This window comes from Vanacampus margaritifer, chromosome 19 (assembly GCF_051991255.1).
Source record: "Vanacampus margaritifer isolate UIUO_Vmar chromosome 19, RoL_Vmar_1.0, whole genome shotgun sequence".
Taxonomy (NCBI): Eukaryota; Metazoa; Chordata; class Actinopteri; order Syngnathiformes; family Syngnathidae; genus Vanacampus; species Vanacampus margaritifer.
In genome coordinates, this window is record NC_135450.1 from 4,408,062 (window position 1) to 4,426,020 (window position 17,959).

General features: G+C 41.2%; 2 protein-coding genes across 2 annotated transcripts in view; both read right to left on the reverse strand.

The window, feature by feature from the left end:
* Nucleotides 1–2,986, reverse strand: part of LOC144039465 (adhesion G-protein coupled receptor F1-like) — a 19,840-nt gene extending 16,854 nt beyond the window's left edge. The window contains exons 1-2 of the mRNA XM_077552825.1: nucleotides 2,107–2,986; nucleotides 1,954–2,015 (exon numbers count right to left, since the gene is read on the reverse strand). The gene's annotated coding sequence lies outside the window, so the exon portion shown is untranslated. The remainder of the gene's footprint in view (nucleotides 1–1,953; nucleotides 2,016–2,106) is intronic.
* LOC144039762 (uncharacterized) lies at nucleotides 2,278–11,449 on the reverse strand. Its single transcript, XM_077553414.1, has 14 exons — nucleotides 11,434–11,449; nucleotides 9,652–9,684; nucleotides 8,880–9,023; nucleotides 8,595–8,768; nucleotides 8,446–8,478; nucleotides 7,302–7,454; nucleotides 6,486–6,518; nucleotides 5,333–5,485; nucleotides 5,058–5,225; nucleotides 4,537–4,575; nucleotides 3,739–3,879; nucleotides 3,497–3,658; nucleotides 3,358–3,384; nucleotides 2,278–2,315 (listed from the first exon to the last, which is right to left on the reverse strand). Exons 3-14 carry the CDS (start codon nucleotides 9,001–9,003, stop codon nucleotides 2,278–2,280), a joined length of 1,245 nt encoding a protein of 414 aa, XP_077409540.1. The 5' UTR covers nucleotides 9,004–9,023; nucleotides 9,652–9,684; nucleotides 11,434–11,449.
* Nucleotides 11,450–17,959: the final 6,510 nt, after the last annotated feature.

Here is a 17,959-nt window from a genome sequence, read left to right on the forward strand (position 1 = left end):
AAAACTAGGTGCCCTTATGTTTGCCGACTTGAAGCTGGATGGGTTCTGTGATGTGCGTAATAATGAATAGTTCACTTCCATTCAGTGCCCTAGCCTTAATGGGCTTGATTAGCGGCTCAGTCTTGGCTCCTAAATGTCTCACCAGCCCCCAGTCAATTAGGCTCTCGTCGGCCCCAGAATCTATCAGGGCATAGAGGTCTGTGGGAGTGGTGTGATGATTGATCCTTACTGACGTGAGTCTTCGTGGAACCGCCACCGGAGTCGTGACTTGACTCACCTCTTGGGTCCTTTTGGCTGGGCAGGCGACCACGAGATGATCTCGGTTACCGCAGTAGAAACACAGCCCTTCCCGCTGTCGACGCCGTCTCTCCTCCAGCGAGATCCGCGCTCTGCCCAGTTGCATGGGCTCTTCCTCTGGTTGCGTGGGAGCTGGTTGGCGCTGAACTGACAGGGATCCGAGAGGAGCTGACCCCCCTGATGTTAGGAAGCGCGGGTAGCCCTCCATTGTCCTGGTCCGGCGAGCGCGGCTCTGCGTCACCTCCTGCAGCCGATGATCCGTTCGTATGGCCAGGGCGATGAGGGAGTCCAAATCCGGTGGAAGATCGACTGCGACGAGAAGCTCCTGGATGGACGTTGCCAGGCCCTTGAGAAAAACGTCGTAGAGCGCAGTGGTGTTCCAGCCACTCTCTGCCGCAAGAGTGCGGAAGCGTATGGCATAGTCACTCACGGAGTCCCTTCCTTGGATCAAACTGCTTAGCTGCCGGGCCTTTTCTCGGTCGGAACAGGCTGGGTCAAAGACTCCCTGAAGAGCGGCTCGGAATTTCGGGGCGGAGCTGCAGAGTGGGGAACAGCTGGCCCACTCTGCCATGGCCCAGGCTCTGGCTATTCCAGTCAGGTGAGAAATCATGAAAGCCACCCGTGAACGATCTGTGGGAAAAGCCTGGGGGGAGTACTCAAAATGAATGTCACAGTCTGTTAAAAAGGCCTGGCATTGTCCTGGCTCTCCAGAGAATCGCTCAGGAGAGGCTAACTTGATCCCCGATCCGGTATATGGCACGGGTGGGATCGGCAAGGTAGCTTGAGTCTCTGGCTCGGACGGAGGGCTATTGGTGCGACTTCGAGCGCCCGGAATCTGAGCTGAAAGCTCGGTCATTTGCGTTGCCATGGCGGTCTGAAACTCCTCCTGTCGGCGTAGACGGGCATCCTGAGCCCGCAAAGCTGCGATCAATTGCTCTCTCTCTGCTGAGTCCATGCTGGCCGAAGTGTTCTGACACAACGAGGCTGTTTTTGGACTCAGACGCAGAGGAAGAGGTGGAGGGTAAAGCAGCTTTTAATTAACAAAACAAAAGCTCTTCAATGAGAGGGAGAAAATAAAGACTATACAAACATTAACTGAAAGCGCTCCAAAAGGGAGGAAGTTCAAAACTACATTCAAAAACAAAAATCACTCTATGACTAAACAAAACTAAGCTATACAAAATTACAAACAAAGGTTCTCTCACGAGACAAGGCAATAAAGGCAACAAGGCAATTGGGTATCAAGGCTGTGGTCTATGGCAGGCTTCAGTGGCTCAAACGAAAACACTTCGGCACAAGACAGGGAAAACGCAGACTATTTAACACATGAGGGTAATGGGGAACAGGTGGAAACAATCAGGGATCAGGGTTGACACAGACACCACACGAGGAAGGGCAAGTGACCTGAAACGAGAGGAGTCAGACTTTTCACAATAAAACAGGAAATGACAAGACACCCTCACCGCGGTGTGACAAGTTTGACCAAACTGCAGTGGTACATATAAGGGCAAAACTGAAACTACTGTATCGATCTCAGCTCGTTAGTATCAATCAACCATTGATACAAACTTGCTGTCAATATTATGAATATTTGGGTCAGTCTACCCACCACAATTGAAAATATTGAAGAATTTCGGATTAAAGAATTAAATGTACCTGAAGGCTAAAAGATCTGATGACTGTAAACCTCGGATATGGATCCTAGATTGTGTTTCAATCTGTTTGAGACAGTGAGCACACAGATTCAACAGTTATTTCATCAAGAATTACAAGCACTCTTTGAAAAGTTCATGAGAAATTATAACGTACAGAATTTAAACATATCTGATGAACATTATTATTTTCATCGTTGAATGCGTCATCAAACTCCACATCCAAGGTGAATGACAATAACCTCACTAAAATAAAGAAGCAGATTGTCAATACAAGTTAGTCCAATTACTTTTGTGAGGGAAAAAAAAAGAAGCAATTGTGTATAACTCATTTACTGTCTATTATCGGGGGCACTGTAGGTGGACCTGTGAATTGTAGAGCAAACTTAAATAAGCAAAAGTTCGCAAACATTCCATCATTTGTTCACAAATATAACTCAGGTTCACAAAATGACTTTCAGGAGGACACTCCTCTACAAAAATGTTAGAACGGTGAGGCCAATTCCTTTATTTTTGCTCTCTACTGAAAATTTGGGCTTTGACGAGATCAACATTGGAGATTTTATTTTGAGGTTCAATCAGTATAAAAAGTCCACACACCCTTATACAAATGTCAGGTTATGGTGAAAGTAAAAAAATATGTGAGATCAATCATAGCAGAACTTGTAGTATTAAAAATGTTCTATTAAAAATGTGACTGGTTTGCTTTTTTGGTTGTTGAATCATCAGTGCAGGCAAAATGACATGACTTTGTTGCCGGTAAAGACAATTCATCATCTTTTCACATACTGTGTATTACAATTCCGCACTTATCAAAATGCCATTACATATTCACTGGCATCACAGTACTCGTACTAGCTGTTTGTCAATGGAGGTGGCTATATTTGTACTTTTACCATTTATTATGGCTAACAGGTAACACCGTAAATATTCGTCTACGCTTTAATCTCACTCTGATTGATGCAAATGTTTCCTTGGGACTCCTTAAATGTTGCTTTTGTGTTTTTTTTATTTCTAAATGGTTTTGTGACCATCTAGAGAATGAGCGCCACAATTAATGGATAGATGTCTTTAATGGTTGCTCTGCACTATATTAATAGTTTTATGTCAAACTCAAATGTCTTCTTCACTTAAGAGCAAGAATAAAGGAACTGTAATTACTGTACTTTTCATTACAAATTAGTAAAGTAATTTCAGCTAGCTGAAAAAAACAACATGTTCTGTTTGTAGTGGCGTTAAGACCTGAATGGTGTTTTTCAAAAGGAAGTTCTAAAAAATTGTCAAGAATGTGATTCCTATGTGATTTTCAAATGTTGCAGTCTACCTTAATTCAAATTGTATGCACCATGTGAATGAAAATGTACTTAGAATTAGTTATAGGGCGTTATATATATTATAGATACATTACTTTCTGTTGGACATGCAGCGGCGACGCCTGTGGAGAAAAATTGAAACAAATGTTATAACCATAGTAGACATATAATAATGTACTTTGTATGAATAAAATTATTCTGATTCTGAAACATCTTGAGAGTAGCTGCACTTACTTGGTACACATAATATGCCGTCTGGAGGAATTCTATTTATGCAGTCACAAGTTTGCATATTGTTACTGTTGCATGCACCAAATGTTTCACAGATCCCACATGGCCATAGATACTGATCCCCGCACTCACACTGCTCTTCATTATTAAAGTTCAAATGGCAGACTGAAAAGAAATTGACACCACAACAATGACGAATAGAAAATTGTAAAACAGAGAGCAACAAAAATGAAACACATTCTCACCTGTGGTCAGAATAAAGTTGGTCAGTATTACTTCAATCGTGATGTCTACTGGTAAAATAGCCACAGCATCTCTTAGTCCTTCAATAATTTCTGTTGCCTCAATGCTTAATGTACTTATGTGGAGAACAGAGTTTACTGAAGCTGTGGAGAAGTACAGAAAAAATGACAGCAGTTTACATCACATCTATATATAGTATACACTGTCTGCTTCAATAAAACAATCTCTAGTAGATCACTGTGCCCACAACACAAAATCCCTTTTAGATAAATATACTAGAAAGGTGACTATAAATGGACACAGAGGTAGCTAAGAGATTTTATGGGTCAGACCAAGCAGGGCACAGTGGCAATGTTTGCAAAGAATACTTCATTAGGTAGGAGACTGGATTGGATCAAGTTGTTTATAAGATGTATACAGTGTCTTTTTCCATTCATTTTTTAAGTGATGGCCAAATCAAGCTTCATGAAGCACTTTTTTTCTTCTTCTCTACATGGCAGTCTTAGTTTAAAGATGCAGTGGAAATGTAATCAATTTCCAATGCACTAACTTTTATCTTTAAACCAAGAACACCATCATGAGGAGTAAAAAAAAATATTGCAAGTGCTTCATGAAGCTTCATTCTACCATCACTACTTAAAGGGTACTTTCACAGTTCAAGTATCTAAAGCATTCAAGTATCGAAAACAGTGCATGCGCTTTACTTTGACTTCAATCACAATCCCTTCAGTGTTTTTTCAAGAATAACTTTCATGTGAAATAATGCAAACATACTCACACCTCTTATAACAGTACAATACCTGATTCCGTTATTGGTGGTGGTGGACATGGGGAGATAACTGTGGAGCAAAAATGACAACAAAACATAAACGGGAAAGCAGTTTTCTCATCAATCTCCAGATATCAACATGGGTGAGCAGAAGGATGCTTAAAGGTGGGGTCTTAAGTTTTCACTCAGATAGGAACACTTCATGAACACTGGATGTATACACATGAAATCCTTCTCAATCAACACCTCTGAGCTTGTGTTAATGTGTGGTGACAGACCCCCACTCCCCCAGCCTGTATTTTGCCATTTTGTTGTGTTTCGCCATAAGAGGGACGTTTCTGGGCAGAAGTCAATGTTTACCCCTCCAGCCAATCACAGAGCGGGGGGCGTGTCGCTGAAGGCAGGCGCAATGTTGATGAGAAGAGTGGGGGGTTGGGAGGATTCCGTTTTGAATTGTTTGTTTACAAACAGAAACGGTCAAAACTTAAGACCCCACCTTTAACTTTTAAGAGGCCATTGTTATTTCATCACTTTCATTAAAGACCCACTTACTTGAAACCGGTTCACAGAACTGTCCAAATGGAGGCAATCCATATATGCAGTCACATGTCGGTGTACTTGAAGTGCTGCATACATCAAAAGTGTTACAGATGTCACATGACCATCCAAACGAATCTTCACACTGACACAGAGGTTCTCCAGTAGAGTTTGGATAGCAGGCTGAAATGATATTGTTGTCACATTGTTTATTAGTAACCTAATACGTGAAATTAGAAATATCCAGCAACATTAGTCCAGGAGACCAATCAACTGACAGAAATTCTCACCTGTGGTCAAATTCCAGTTTATCAGTGTTAAATCCTCTTCTATCTCAAATGGTAAGGAGCCATTAACCACAGCAGTCCTCAATTGATTAATGATTTCTAATGGCTCAGTGCCGTTTGGTGTAGGGTCCAGAATGAGAAATATGTCCACTAATGCTGAAGAAGTGCACAGCAGACATGACAAAAGGAATTAATTTACATTAGGGCCATTCATTGTCATTTTAGCTTATTGACCTTTCTTTTTTCATAGACATACGCGGAAATGGCACAGGCAGACAGATTCTGCACAAGCTGTCTCTTTTTAGATAAGATAGCTTGCACATATCCACAAAAATGACTAACTGAATGTCTAACCTGCCTCTACACAGATTGACACTGCTCGCTGTGCCGGATTTGCTCTGGTCTCAAAAATAGAGACCAGAATGTTGAATGGTAAAATGGATATCCGTAGCTTCTCATAGTTTAGTAAGTGATGCAAAGGGAAACCCGGGTGCCAATTAAGCTACAACCGTCACTAGGAAAGCACAAGTGTATAAAAACTAGTGCAGTCAAAGCGTTAACTGATTAATTAATCACCAAAAATGATCGCATTAATCATAAATTAACGCAGATTAATCGCACTATTAATTTTGACCATAAATGATCCTTTAGCGTGACAGCGGATGGCTACGTTTAAGGTAGCACAGGTTGTGTTTTAGCAATAAATAAATATTTGCGTATCACATTTAGAATATTTGTTCATGTCAAAATATTGGGGTCATTTTTTTCCATTTTAAATTATGCAAGTAATTAACTGATTAGAAAAAGAGGGGGGTGAGTGTGTGCAGTGGATCAAAAAATGTTGAAGATGTCCTCATAACATTAAATGTCAAAAGAATGAACACATAACCGGTGCTCTTCAAATTTGGCGGGAAAAAAATGTTGATAAAAAAGCCTTTAAAAATTTTTTTTAAGCAATTAATTGCGATTAATCAAAATTCTAAGATGTGATTAATCTGATTAAAAAACTTAATCGTTTGACAGCTCTAATAAAAACGGTGTGTGTCCTATTATTTTACTTAAATATATGGTAGTCCCTTCACTTGTTTTCGAAGAACAACTTTTATGTGAAATAACGCAAAAAGTGTCCCACTTATGATCATATACAGTACACTACCTTCTGTTGGTGGTACTTGACATGGGGAGATAACTGTGGAGCAAAAATGACAACAAAACATAAACGGGAAAGCAGTTTTCTCATCAATCTCCAGATATCAACATGGGTGAGCAGAAGGAATTGAGTTGAAGAATGGACATACAATGCTTAAAGGGGGGGGTCTTGAGTTTTCACTCAGATATGAACACTTCATGAACACTGGATGTATACACATGGAATCCTTCTCAATCAACACCTCTGAGCTTGTGTTAATGTGTGGTGACTGACCCCCACTCCCCCAGCCTGTATTTTGCCATTTTGTTGTGTTTCGCCATAAGAGGGACGTTTCTGGGCAGAAGTCAATTTTTACCCCTCCCGCTAATCAAAGAGCGGGGGGCGTGTCGCTGAAGGCAGGCGCAATGTTGATGAGAAGAGTGGGGGGTTGGGAAGAGTCCGTTTTGAATTGTTTGTTTACAAACAGAAACTGTCAAAACTTAAGACCCCACCTTTAACTTTTATGAGGCCATTGTTATTTCATCACTTTCATTAAAGACCCACTTACTTGAAACCGGTTCACAGAACTGTCCAAATGGAGGCAATCCATATATGCAGTCACATGTCGGTGTACTTGAAGTGCTGCATACATCAAAAGTGTTACAGATGTCACATGACCATCCAAACGAATCTTCACACTGACACAGAGGTTCTCCAGTAGAGTTTGGATAGCAGGCTGAAATGATATTGTTGTCACATTGTTTATTAGTAACCTAATACGTGAAATTAGAAATATCCAGCAACATTAGTCCAGGAGACCAATCAACTGACAGAAATTCTCACCTGTGGTCAAATTCCAGTTTATCAGTGTTAAATCCTCTTCTATCTCAAATGGTAAGGAGCCATTAACCACAGCAGTCCTCAATTGATTAATGATTTCTAATGGCTCAGTGCCGTTTGGTGTAGGGTCCAGAATGAGAAAAATGTCCACTAATGCTGAAGAAGTGCACAGGAGACATGACAAAAGGAATTAATTTACATTAGGGCCATTCATTGTCATTTTAGCTTATTAGCATGTCTTTTTTCATAGACATACGCAGAAATGGCACAGGCAGACAGATTCTGCACAAGCTGTCTCTTTTTAAATAAGATAGCTTGCACATATCCACAAAAATGACTAACTGAATGTCTAACCTGCCTCTACACAGATTGACACTGCTCGCTGTGCCGTATTTGCTCTGGTCTCAAAAATAGAGACCAGAATGTTGAATGGTAAAATGGATAGCCGTAGCTTCTCATAGTTTAGTAAGTGATGCAAAGGGCAACCCGGGTGCCAATCAAGCTACAACCGTCACTAGGAAAGCACAAGTGTATAAAAACTAGTGCAGTCAAAGCGTTAACTGATTAATTAATCACCAAAAATGATCGCATTAATCATAAATTAACGCAGATTAATCGCACTATTAATTTTGACCATAAATGATCCTTTAGCGTGACAGCGGATGGCTACGTTTAAGGTAGCACAGGTTGTGTTTTAGCAATAAATAAATATTTGCGTATCACATTTAGAATATTTGTTCATGTCAAAATATTGGGGTCATTTTTTTCCATTTTAAATTATGCAGGTAATTAACTGATTAGAAAAAGAGGAGGATGAGTGTGTGCAGTGGATCAAAAAATGTTGAAGATGTCCTCATAACATTAAATGTCAAAAGAATGAACACATAACCGGTGCTCTTCAAATTTGGCGGGAAATTTTTTTTGATTAAAAAAGCCTTTAAAAAATTTTTTTAAGCAATTAATCAAAATTCTAAAATGTGATTAATCTGAATAAAAAATTTAATCGTTTGACAGCTCTAATAAAAACGGTATGTGTCCTATTATTTTACTTAAATATATGGTAGTCCCTTAACTTGTTTTCGAAGAACAACTTTTATGTGAAATAACGCAAAAAGTGTCCCACATATGATCATATACAGTACACTACCTTCTGTTGGTGGTACTTGACATGGGGAGATAACTGTGGAGCAAAAATGAACAAAAACATTTTATAAAAATTGAAAGAATGGAAATAGGTCATGCTTGACTTTTATTAGGCTACTTCTATTTCACTATTTTAATATAATATCCACTTACCTGAAATTGGTTCACAGAACTGTAAAAATGGAGGAATTCCACGGATGCAGTCACACGTTGGTGTACTTTCATTGCTGCACGTATTGAAAGTGTTGCAGATTTCACATGACCATCTAAATGAATCCTCACACTGACACTCGTATTCTCCAGTAGTGTTTGCATTTGAATAACAAACTAAAAAGGAATTGATCACAGAATGGTCATTATTAAGCTATTACAAATGTCAGAATTACAAAAGCCATTAACAATTTTTGAGGAGATGAATGAATGAACCGAAATTCTTACCTGTGGTCAGATTCCAGTCTAGCAGTCTTAAATCTCTTCTCTCTGATTCTAAGGTGGAGGGGGCATTCGCCACAGCAGCCCTCAGCATATCAATGAACTGAAATGGAACTGATGCGTTCACCATGAGGACAATGTCCACTGATGCTGAGAAGGAGCATAGGAGACATGACAACAGGAATTAGTTTACATTTGGGCCATTCATTATTTGGAGCCATAGTTTTTGCAGTAAGATGCTGGCTTAACTCATAGTTATCATGGTTGTATTCTCTAATTTTTACTTAATTTTCACAGAAAAATGAACTTTAAACAATTGAGTCGATGTGTATTTAATGTAAGAGTTTCCTATTAAAACCCCTTACCATTCCTAACATTTTTGACAACAGTCCACACAAAGTAAATTTAATAAATAATAATAATAATAATAAAAAGACAAATAAGGCAGGCTGAAAGGAAGACAAATGCCATAGTTAATTTTTTTTACCCATTTTGGAGGGGGGGGGGGGGGTATTTAACTACTTTTAAGTTGATTGGTGTCTGCTTTCCTGCCTTGATAAGTCAAATTCACCAACCTAATTTATATATTGTGTTATATATACAGTCCATTAGTATTTACTACACCAGCCTGAACATAAATGGCTGTTATATACAGTCCTAAGAATATTTCGGACCATAAATGTCTTTCACTGATATTTGAATGTTAGATCTGACATTTTAGTGTGAGTGATCTAAAAGTACCTTTGATAGGAGTAATGTTAAAAAAAAAAAATAGTACCTGATATGGATGGTGTGGGAGTTGTGATGATACCTGTAAAGCACAATTAACAGTAACATGTAAAGAAATTCTGAGACATTTCAACTCATAAGCATATACAGTGGCCATATAATCCCATGTGGGGGGAAAAAAGTGGTTCACTTCTCTAAAGAAAGACAAACTCACAACAGTCACTTATGTGTCTTGATTTGGGTTTTATTTGGGAGGGGATTTTGGTTGTTCCTCTTTCCAAACAGTCCAATGTCACATGTCTGAATGACTACAGACCTGTGGCTCTCACCTCCATCCCTGCCAAATGCCTGGAGAGACTGGTCATGAAACACATTAAAGCTGCCCAACCGGTCAACTGAGGACGCCATTGCCAAGGTGCTGCATGTACTTTTAAAGCACCTGGAGCATAAAAACAACTATGCACGGCTCCCCTATGTGGACTATAGCTCGGCCTTTAACACCATCCGGCCGTTCAAACTCGGGTCCAAGCTCCACCAAATGGGACTCAACACTACCCTGCGCAATTTGACTGTAGACTTTTTAACCAGCCGCACGCAGAGCGTCAGAGTGGGCAAAACCACCTGCTCCAGCCTTGTCATCAACACCGGGGCCCCTCAAGAATGTGTTCTGAGCCCTCTGCTCTACACCCTGTACACTCATGACTGCTCTGCCTCCTCTCCGTCCAACCTCATCGTCAAGTTTGCCGACGACACCACCGTGCTTGGACTCATCTCCAACAACGATGAGACAAGATATAGGAGAGGGGTGCAACATCTGGAGTCATGGTGCCACAACAACAACAATCTCCCTGAGATTTGCACCATCTACTCCACTCACTGTTTGAGTCGAGTGCGCAACATCCTACGGGACCAGCACCATCCGGCTCACCACCTCTTGCACCTGCTGCCCTCAGGGAGAAGGTACAGGTTCATTCCAGCCAGAACATCAAGACTAGCCAACAGTCTGTATCCACAGGCTGTGAGGCGACTGAACTCTGCCCCTCTTTCCTCTCTGCTCCCCATTATGGACAATAATTACATCCAACAACAACAATACCTTTGAACCGGTTTGCATTGTTGCAGAATGTCACTACTCCCTTTGTCCATTTACCCTTCTTACTCAATGTTTGACGACCATAATATTTGATTAAATCATCCGGTTTTGCACTGATGCACGATGTCATTCTCAAGTATCTGAATATTTCTGCTCTGCACTTTATTAATGACAAGACCTTAAGTTGCGCTCAGTCTTTGTTGTACTATGACCTATACTGTCTCGAATGTTTACACTGGGTTATTTTATGGGTATTTATTTTGTGGGACTTTGCACTTTACCATTTCTACTGTATGGATGCTCCAAACGAAGTTTCGTTGTTCCTTTGTGACAATGACAATAAATATTCTGAATCAATTTATATTGTTTTTTGTTTATAAAGCTTTCTTCTGGATCTGAAATCTTGGTGTTTAATCCTTCACTTCATCTTCTTCATGCTTCCTGGTGCCTGGTACCACTATACCACCCAACACTACTCAGAGATGCAATCGCTAAGTAGTGTTGGGTGGATGTCTTGAAGATTGAATATTAATGGCCAACACTGGTCACCTCTCGGTCCGGCGACTTTAACATTCATATTCCATCCCAATGGGCTCTTTGCTCAAATCCACTACTTCCTGAACTCAATATCACACACAATCTCAAAGTAAGTGGACATGTCCGGGTAAAAGAGAATGTTTGGTTATATGTTAATATATGTTAATGTTATTGCAACTGCTTCATATAAGCGACACTTACTTGGTTCACAGTACTGCCTATTTGGAATTCCATTTACGCAGTTGCAGGTTTGTGTGGTAGTATTGCTGCATGCACCGTAGGTGTTACAAATGTCAGCTGACCAGAAAAAGTCATCCTCACAATGACACTGATTGCCTCCAGTAGAGTTTTGGAAGCAGGCTGAAAATAAATTTACATTATATGTTAGCTAACAGATTAACTAAAACACAAAAATAAATGAAAGTGGCAAGTTGGCAACTTTAGACTGTCACCTGTTGTCAAATTTATGCCTGGCAGCAGTAATATGTCCTCTGTGAAAATGATTGGTAAGGCGACATTTTCCAGACTATCCCTCAGTCCATTAAAGAACCCGATTGCTGTAAAGTTTAGGGGGTCAAGTGAGAAGAATATGTCCACTGATCCTGTAGAGCAATTTGCTGCAGAACAGTTTTCTATGGCTGAAGGGAAGGGGGGCGGGAATGAAACAAAACAAAAAAATAGTTTCAGTTTCAGGCATTGCTTTAATTAGCAGATTGCATGACTAAGAATACTCCACCTTAGTGAAGTCCTAAAACACTACTTACCATTCCTTTTTTCTCTGTCATGGCTGTGGGTTATTTTTCTATGTGTGAGCTCCTGGAAAGTAGAAAAACATGCTTGAGTCACATAAAATACCAAAATGGAGTTTTGATGTCAGAATAGTAGCTGTTTTGTTGTCTTCAATAAATGCCCATTTACTTCAGTTTGGTTTACACTGTTTCGAAATGTTTCTATATGTCAGTCTCATCTCATCTATTTTTTTCTGACTCTTGCAATAGCTGAATAATATTGACTATAGCACGAAATGGCAACAACGGCAAAAAGAAATGAGAGCTATAAATTTTAAAAGCTATTCAAATACATTTGTGAGTTAAATACTTCATCATACTCTTCCACTGTAGTTTAAAATGCATGGCTAATATTTTTCTACTTGACTCAAAATAGCTACAATGTATTTCACTATTACGCATAAATCCACATTCCGAATTCGTCATTGAAGAATCATTTGTAATGTGTTTACAAGTTGTGTGAATTGCTTTAAATTCTTACTTTATGAAACAAGTTCAAAGACTGTGTGTAGTCCTTATTCCAGAAAAAGATAAAGACACCCAGAAGGAAAAAGATGAATCTGACGGCCTTCAGTAATTCCATCCTGACTGTAGAGAAATTGAATTCATAATGAATTAAAATGCTTCCTCGTAACACAGAAAATCATCCATCCATAGTGCTTAAAAACTAATACAAAATGTGATGTTTCTATATGTTTCAACTATAAATAAAGATGACTTGACTAAGACAATGTACAAAATAGAAAGGGCAGGGGAAGTTTGTATTTACCTTTGTTTTTCTTCTTACCAATGAAATCACTCTTTTTTTCCCGAATGCCTGAAGAAACATGTGCATCAGTTGCTCTCCATCCACTTTATGCAGCATGTGTCTGGGTTACTCACCAGTCTGACAGGTTATTTTGCTTCACATAGCATGTAACAATTACAATCATTAAGCATGCATGTTAGACAATTATGTTCCTTCTTCCTTGATGCTTTAGCTATTGACAAACATAACTGAGCTGAACTCGCCGTTCCACCATCCTGAGAGTTCATTAATTCTGCTGTTTGGGTGTGTGTGAGGGAGTTTTAAAATTTCTATAATAGAGACAGAGATCTGAGAAAAAATCTACCAAATACATATTTCTGCAGTTGCTGTCCATCCATCCATTCATTTACTACCGCTTATCCGGGGTTGGGTCGTGGGGGCAGCAGCCTTAGGAGGGAAGCCCAGACTTCGATCTCCCCAGCCACTTTAACCAGCTCCTCCGGCGGGATTGCAAGGCGTTCCCAGGTCAGCCGAGAAACATAGTCTCTCCAGCGTGTCTTGGGTCGTCCCCAGGGCCTCCTGCCAAGGTCCCCGCCACCCAGCTCGCTACGCACCCGACCCCTTTGGTCCCTCCTACAGGTGGTGAGCCCATAGAAAGGCGGACCCACGTTACCTTTTCACCCCATGGGTGAAGGCCCGCCTTTGAGTCCCGCCTCCAGGCCTGGCTCTAGAGGGGGATCCCGGTGACCCGCGTCAGGGCAAGGAAAACCATGATCCATTTTTATTGCTCATCATATGGGCTCTGCTTGAGTCATGCTTTGTCTGGTCCCACACCTAGGACCTGTTTGCCATGGGTGACCCTGCCAGGGGCATAAAACCCCAGACAACATAGCACCGAGGATCATTGGGACACGATAAGGTGATGACTCACGGAGGGGTGCAGTTGCTGTTTTAGCTGATTTTCATGCTTTAGCTGTCATTTTAATGCTTGCTTGTGTCCAGTGGTGCAAAGTTAAGAAGTACACATGCTGAAATTTTACCGCCAACAGAGTGTTGTGTGTACTTGGAGAAAGTGTTCGACCGTGTCCCTCGGTGAGTTTTGTGGGGGTGCTTTGGGAGTACAGGGTACCAAACTTCCTGATACGGGCTATTCGGCCCATGTACCACTGATGACAGAGTTTGGTTGGCATTGCCAGCAGTAAGTCAGATTCATTTTCAATGAGGGTTGGACTCCAACAAGGCTGCCGTTTGTCATTGATTCAGTTTAACTTTTATGGACAGAATTTATAGGCGCAGCCAAGGCGTTGATGGCGTTCAGTTTGGTGGCCTCAGCACTGCATCCCTGCTTTTTACAGATGACGTGGTGGTACTGAGGGCTTCTTCAAGCCAGCTCTCACTGGAGTGGTTCGCAGTCGGCCATGAACCATTTGGAATGAAAATCAGTACCTCCTCCTCTTCCTCAGTCAGAAAAGAGTGGAGTGCCCTCTCTGGGTCGGGGATGAGATCCTGCCCCAAGTGGATGAGAAAGAACGAGATTCCAGATACAATCGGTCTGGAAGAATTTTCTTAGCGAGGTGAGAAGCACGGTTATCTGGGAGGGACTCTGAGTCTACTCTACTCTACTCTATACCATTAAGAGGAGACAGCGACATTATGTGGTTTGTTGCAACACATTTTGGCACACATTTACCATGGCAGCGCAAACCAAACCAGTGGGCAAATGGACATTGTTTACAAACCCATCCACTGTGAACTACAGATATTAAATGACCCTCAATGTGAATACTGCACACTACACCTACAATACTAAACACAGCATACTGTAACTCTACACTAATATATTATAAAACCAAGCTTTGTTATTCTTTTATGTTAGAAGGAAGTAGGCAGCGCTAAAGAAACATTCCCGTCATTTTTTTGCCTAGCCTTATTGGCATGTTGACAATTAAGTTAATCTAACCCACTTTCAGTTTCATTTGACTTACATCATCTTTTTGGCAAGTTATCTACTGTACACACATTTTGACCTCAACACATAATTCCATTAATTCCTAATAGCCTAGTGATGAGAATTAGTATGGCTATACCTTTGTAAGGTCCTTCTTAAGACTTAGTTTTTCATGCCTGGCTAATAACACCTACACACCCTGTTACTTAGCGGCGAAAGAGTAAAAACTACCCAGACTGTCCATATAGGTCCTCACTGTTTGTCAATTTACTACAGTGGGTGTCATTATTTAGATTGTTGTGTAAACATGTCAGTAAATCACTTGTCTGTCTATTATAATTACTAACCCTTTGTCCAGCCTCAGAGGAGGAGTATGCTTTTTTCATCTATAAAACGACTGTGTGTTTTCATATTGACACACTCGAGGCTTAACATCACATTAGAATGTAAGCATTAAATCTTGTGTCTTTTAGGAGCTCCTAAAATAAATTCTCTTTGCAAAGAAGGCTTCTTCATCAGATCTCTTATCCAATTATTTTGAACACGCAAAGATTACACTTAATATAGTGATCAACTAATACCTTCAAATGGTGACCTCCGACGGCGACAAATTGAGACGTTTTTGCAACAGCTGTGATGATCTTGGAACAACTGAATTTCTAAATGCGCAAATATTAACAAGGTGAGTGGACAGATTATCCACGTAGAGAAATTCTGCTTGTTTGGGATTACTCAAAGCTGCATTACGTCTGTGCTAAATTGTATTTGAGATCTGTGAACAAGTTAGGGGGGTTTTAAAGTCGTATTTGTTACGGAGGGACGCGAAAGTCCTCGATTTTGAAAATTACTACGACATTGAACCATGCATGGGAAGCCCGTGGTATACGGAAGTGACGTCAAGTAGGAGCGCTCCGCCGTTCGGAAACGGCATATGAGATTTGTTCCGCGGTGGAATAGGCTGCGTGGATAAGCTGCCCGTGTAATATCATTTACACGGTGTGTGTGCTGGGAGTGTATTAGCCGCTCGTATTGATATAATTCTACGAAGTGTGTGCTGTGGATAATTATTAGACCGTGGGACATAATTCCTCGGTGTGTGTCTGTTGTGTTGATTTAAAGCCGCCCGTATTGATCACACGGAGCGAGAGCTTTTATTTTCTTTTCTTTTTTTTTTTTCTTTTTTTTGGGGGGGAGAGCTCAGTATTGATCATTTGACATGTCATCATCATTGTTCTCCTTTTTTTTTAATATATATATATATATATATATATATATATATATATATCTTTTTTTTTGTGTGTGTGTGTGCGTGCGTGCGTGCGTGTAAAAAAAAAAAAGAATTCCCATACCGTTCACCTAAACCGAACACTTCAAAATCCAGCCAGAGTCGTGGGGCCCGCCAGGAGACCCGAAGAGGGTCCAAAGAAAAGAAAGAAAAGCGAAGCCCAGCACCGACCAGACACCACCCACCGGGCCACTAACCAGAGTCCTTCACCAACCCCAGAGACATCTAAATTCCAACAAATCAGGGAGACCTCAAGGGCCCAAAGGAGAGACTGAGGAAAGGTAGAAAAAACAGACGAAGCAGAGTGAGATCCACAGACACCCGCCTCCACCGAATCAATGACCTGAGGGAGAAACAAATTGTGTCTGAGTTTCGATAGATGCTGGTGTGGTGGATCTGGCATGCATGAAAATCTCCACCAAAGAGGGGAGCCGTCGACCCCCGCCAGGACAGAGCAAGCGCAACACCTCAGGGCCCCCCAGGCCGCGGCAGCGCCAAAGGACGACCCCCAGGCCCCGCAGGGGCCACCGGCCGGAGAGCAAACCCAGGAGCAGGAACGCCCCCCACCCCAACGCGGCCCGCGCCCCCAACCCAACGCAACAGGACGGGGCACTGCAGGCCCACCAGGCACCCCACCGGCCCACAACCCCCACTTCCCCCTAAAATGTATTGTGCAAAACTAGTGCAGTGAGTTAAGAGGAGTGACCAGCTGGGCCCCCCCAACCGGGCGGGGGGGGGGGAGGCGCATCCGCCCACCAATACCCCACCCACCCCACCGGGACCCCCGGAGCGAGAGCTTTTAAACGCCCGTATATCGCTACGGTGTGTGGTGTGATATTAGCCGTCCGTATATTTCTGCGGTTCGAGTGCTGTGTGAAAAGCCGCCCGCGAAGATCCTGGATAAGTATTTATTAAGTCGCGCAAAAAGATATTTATTTCTGTTTCGTTTTTTCTTTTTTCTTTTTCTAAAAAAAAAAAAATATATATATATATACTGTATATATAATAATTTTTGGGGGGGATTAATGAGAATAGTTTTGATCTGTTGTATTGTAGTATCATAAGTAAGACGTCACTGACTTTATAAATATTATAAACGACTAAATTACTACATATAATGGACGACATTTTTGACCGAGACTCAGGGTGGTTTGATTTGCATAAACTTCAGGTCCAGACGCTGATTACCTCCGTGAAAAAAACATCTATATTTTCTTCGAATGGAAGAAAAGTGAGACGACAATGTAAGGTCGTGGACCAAATGTTGGTTAACGCTAGAATGCTTGCTTTGGGCAGCTCTGTGAAAGTTGCTCGTAAAGCTGTGTTGAGCGAGTCCGCTAGCCACGGCTCGGCTAACGGCAATGTGTTCGATGACCGCATGGCGAATGCTAGGCTAAAATCTCCGCCAGTTTAAAATTGTTAGAAATGAGACATGACCCGGAAGATAGATTAAATAAGGCAAAAGTTTTCGGATTGGAATTGGCTCGGCATGCGGAGATTCCACAGTCTATTCGTTCTAGATGGCGTACTAATCTGGACCATGTGTGACTTGTGTGATTTGGAGGGAATGTTTTTGTTATAAAATGACTTGGGTCAATTGTGTGATTATAATGGGGATTTTTCTAGTTGGTATGTGTGTGCGTATGTGCCGCAAAAGTTTGAAAAGTTGAGAGAATTGTTGAGTAATTGAATGAGACCTAGATAAGGGGGCTATCCGGGTGGTTTGGGAGTTAACTGAATCTGTAATTGTGAATAAGAAATGTGTGGATGGATATTTCATTTGTTTTTCTTTAAAATCTTTAACTGTATGTTTGGTGTTGTTTTTGAGTAGAAAAGACTAGTGTGATAATGGCGTTTGTTTTTCGTATAGTAATGTAGGAAAAAATAGGTTTTGAATGTGATCCCCCCCCCCCCCTTTTTTTCTGCTCCTTCCCTGTGTCTTAAATGGGACGAGGGGG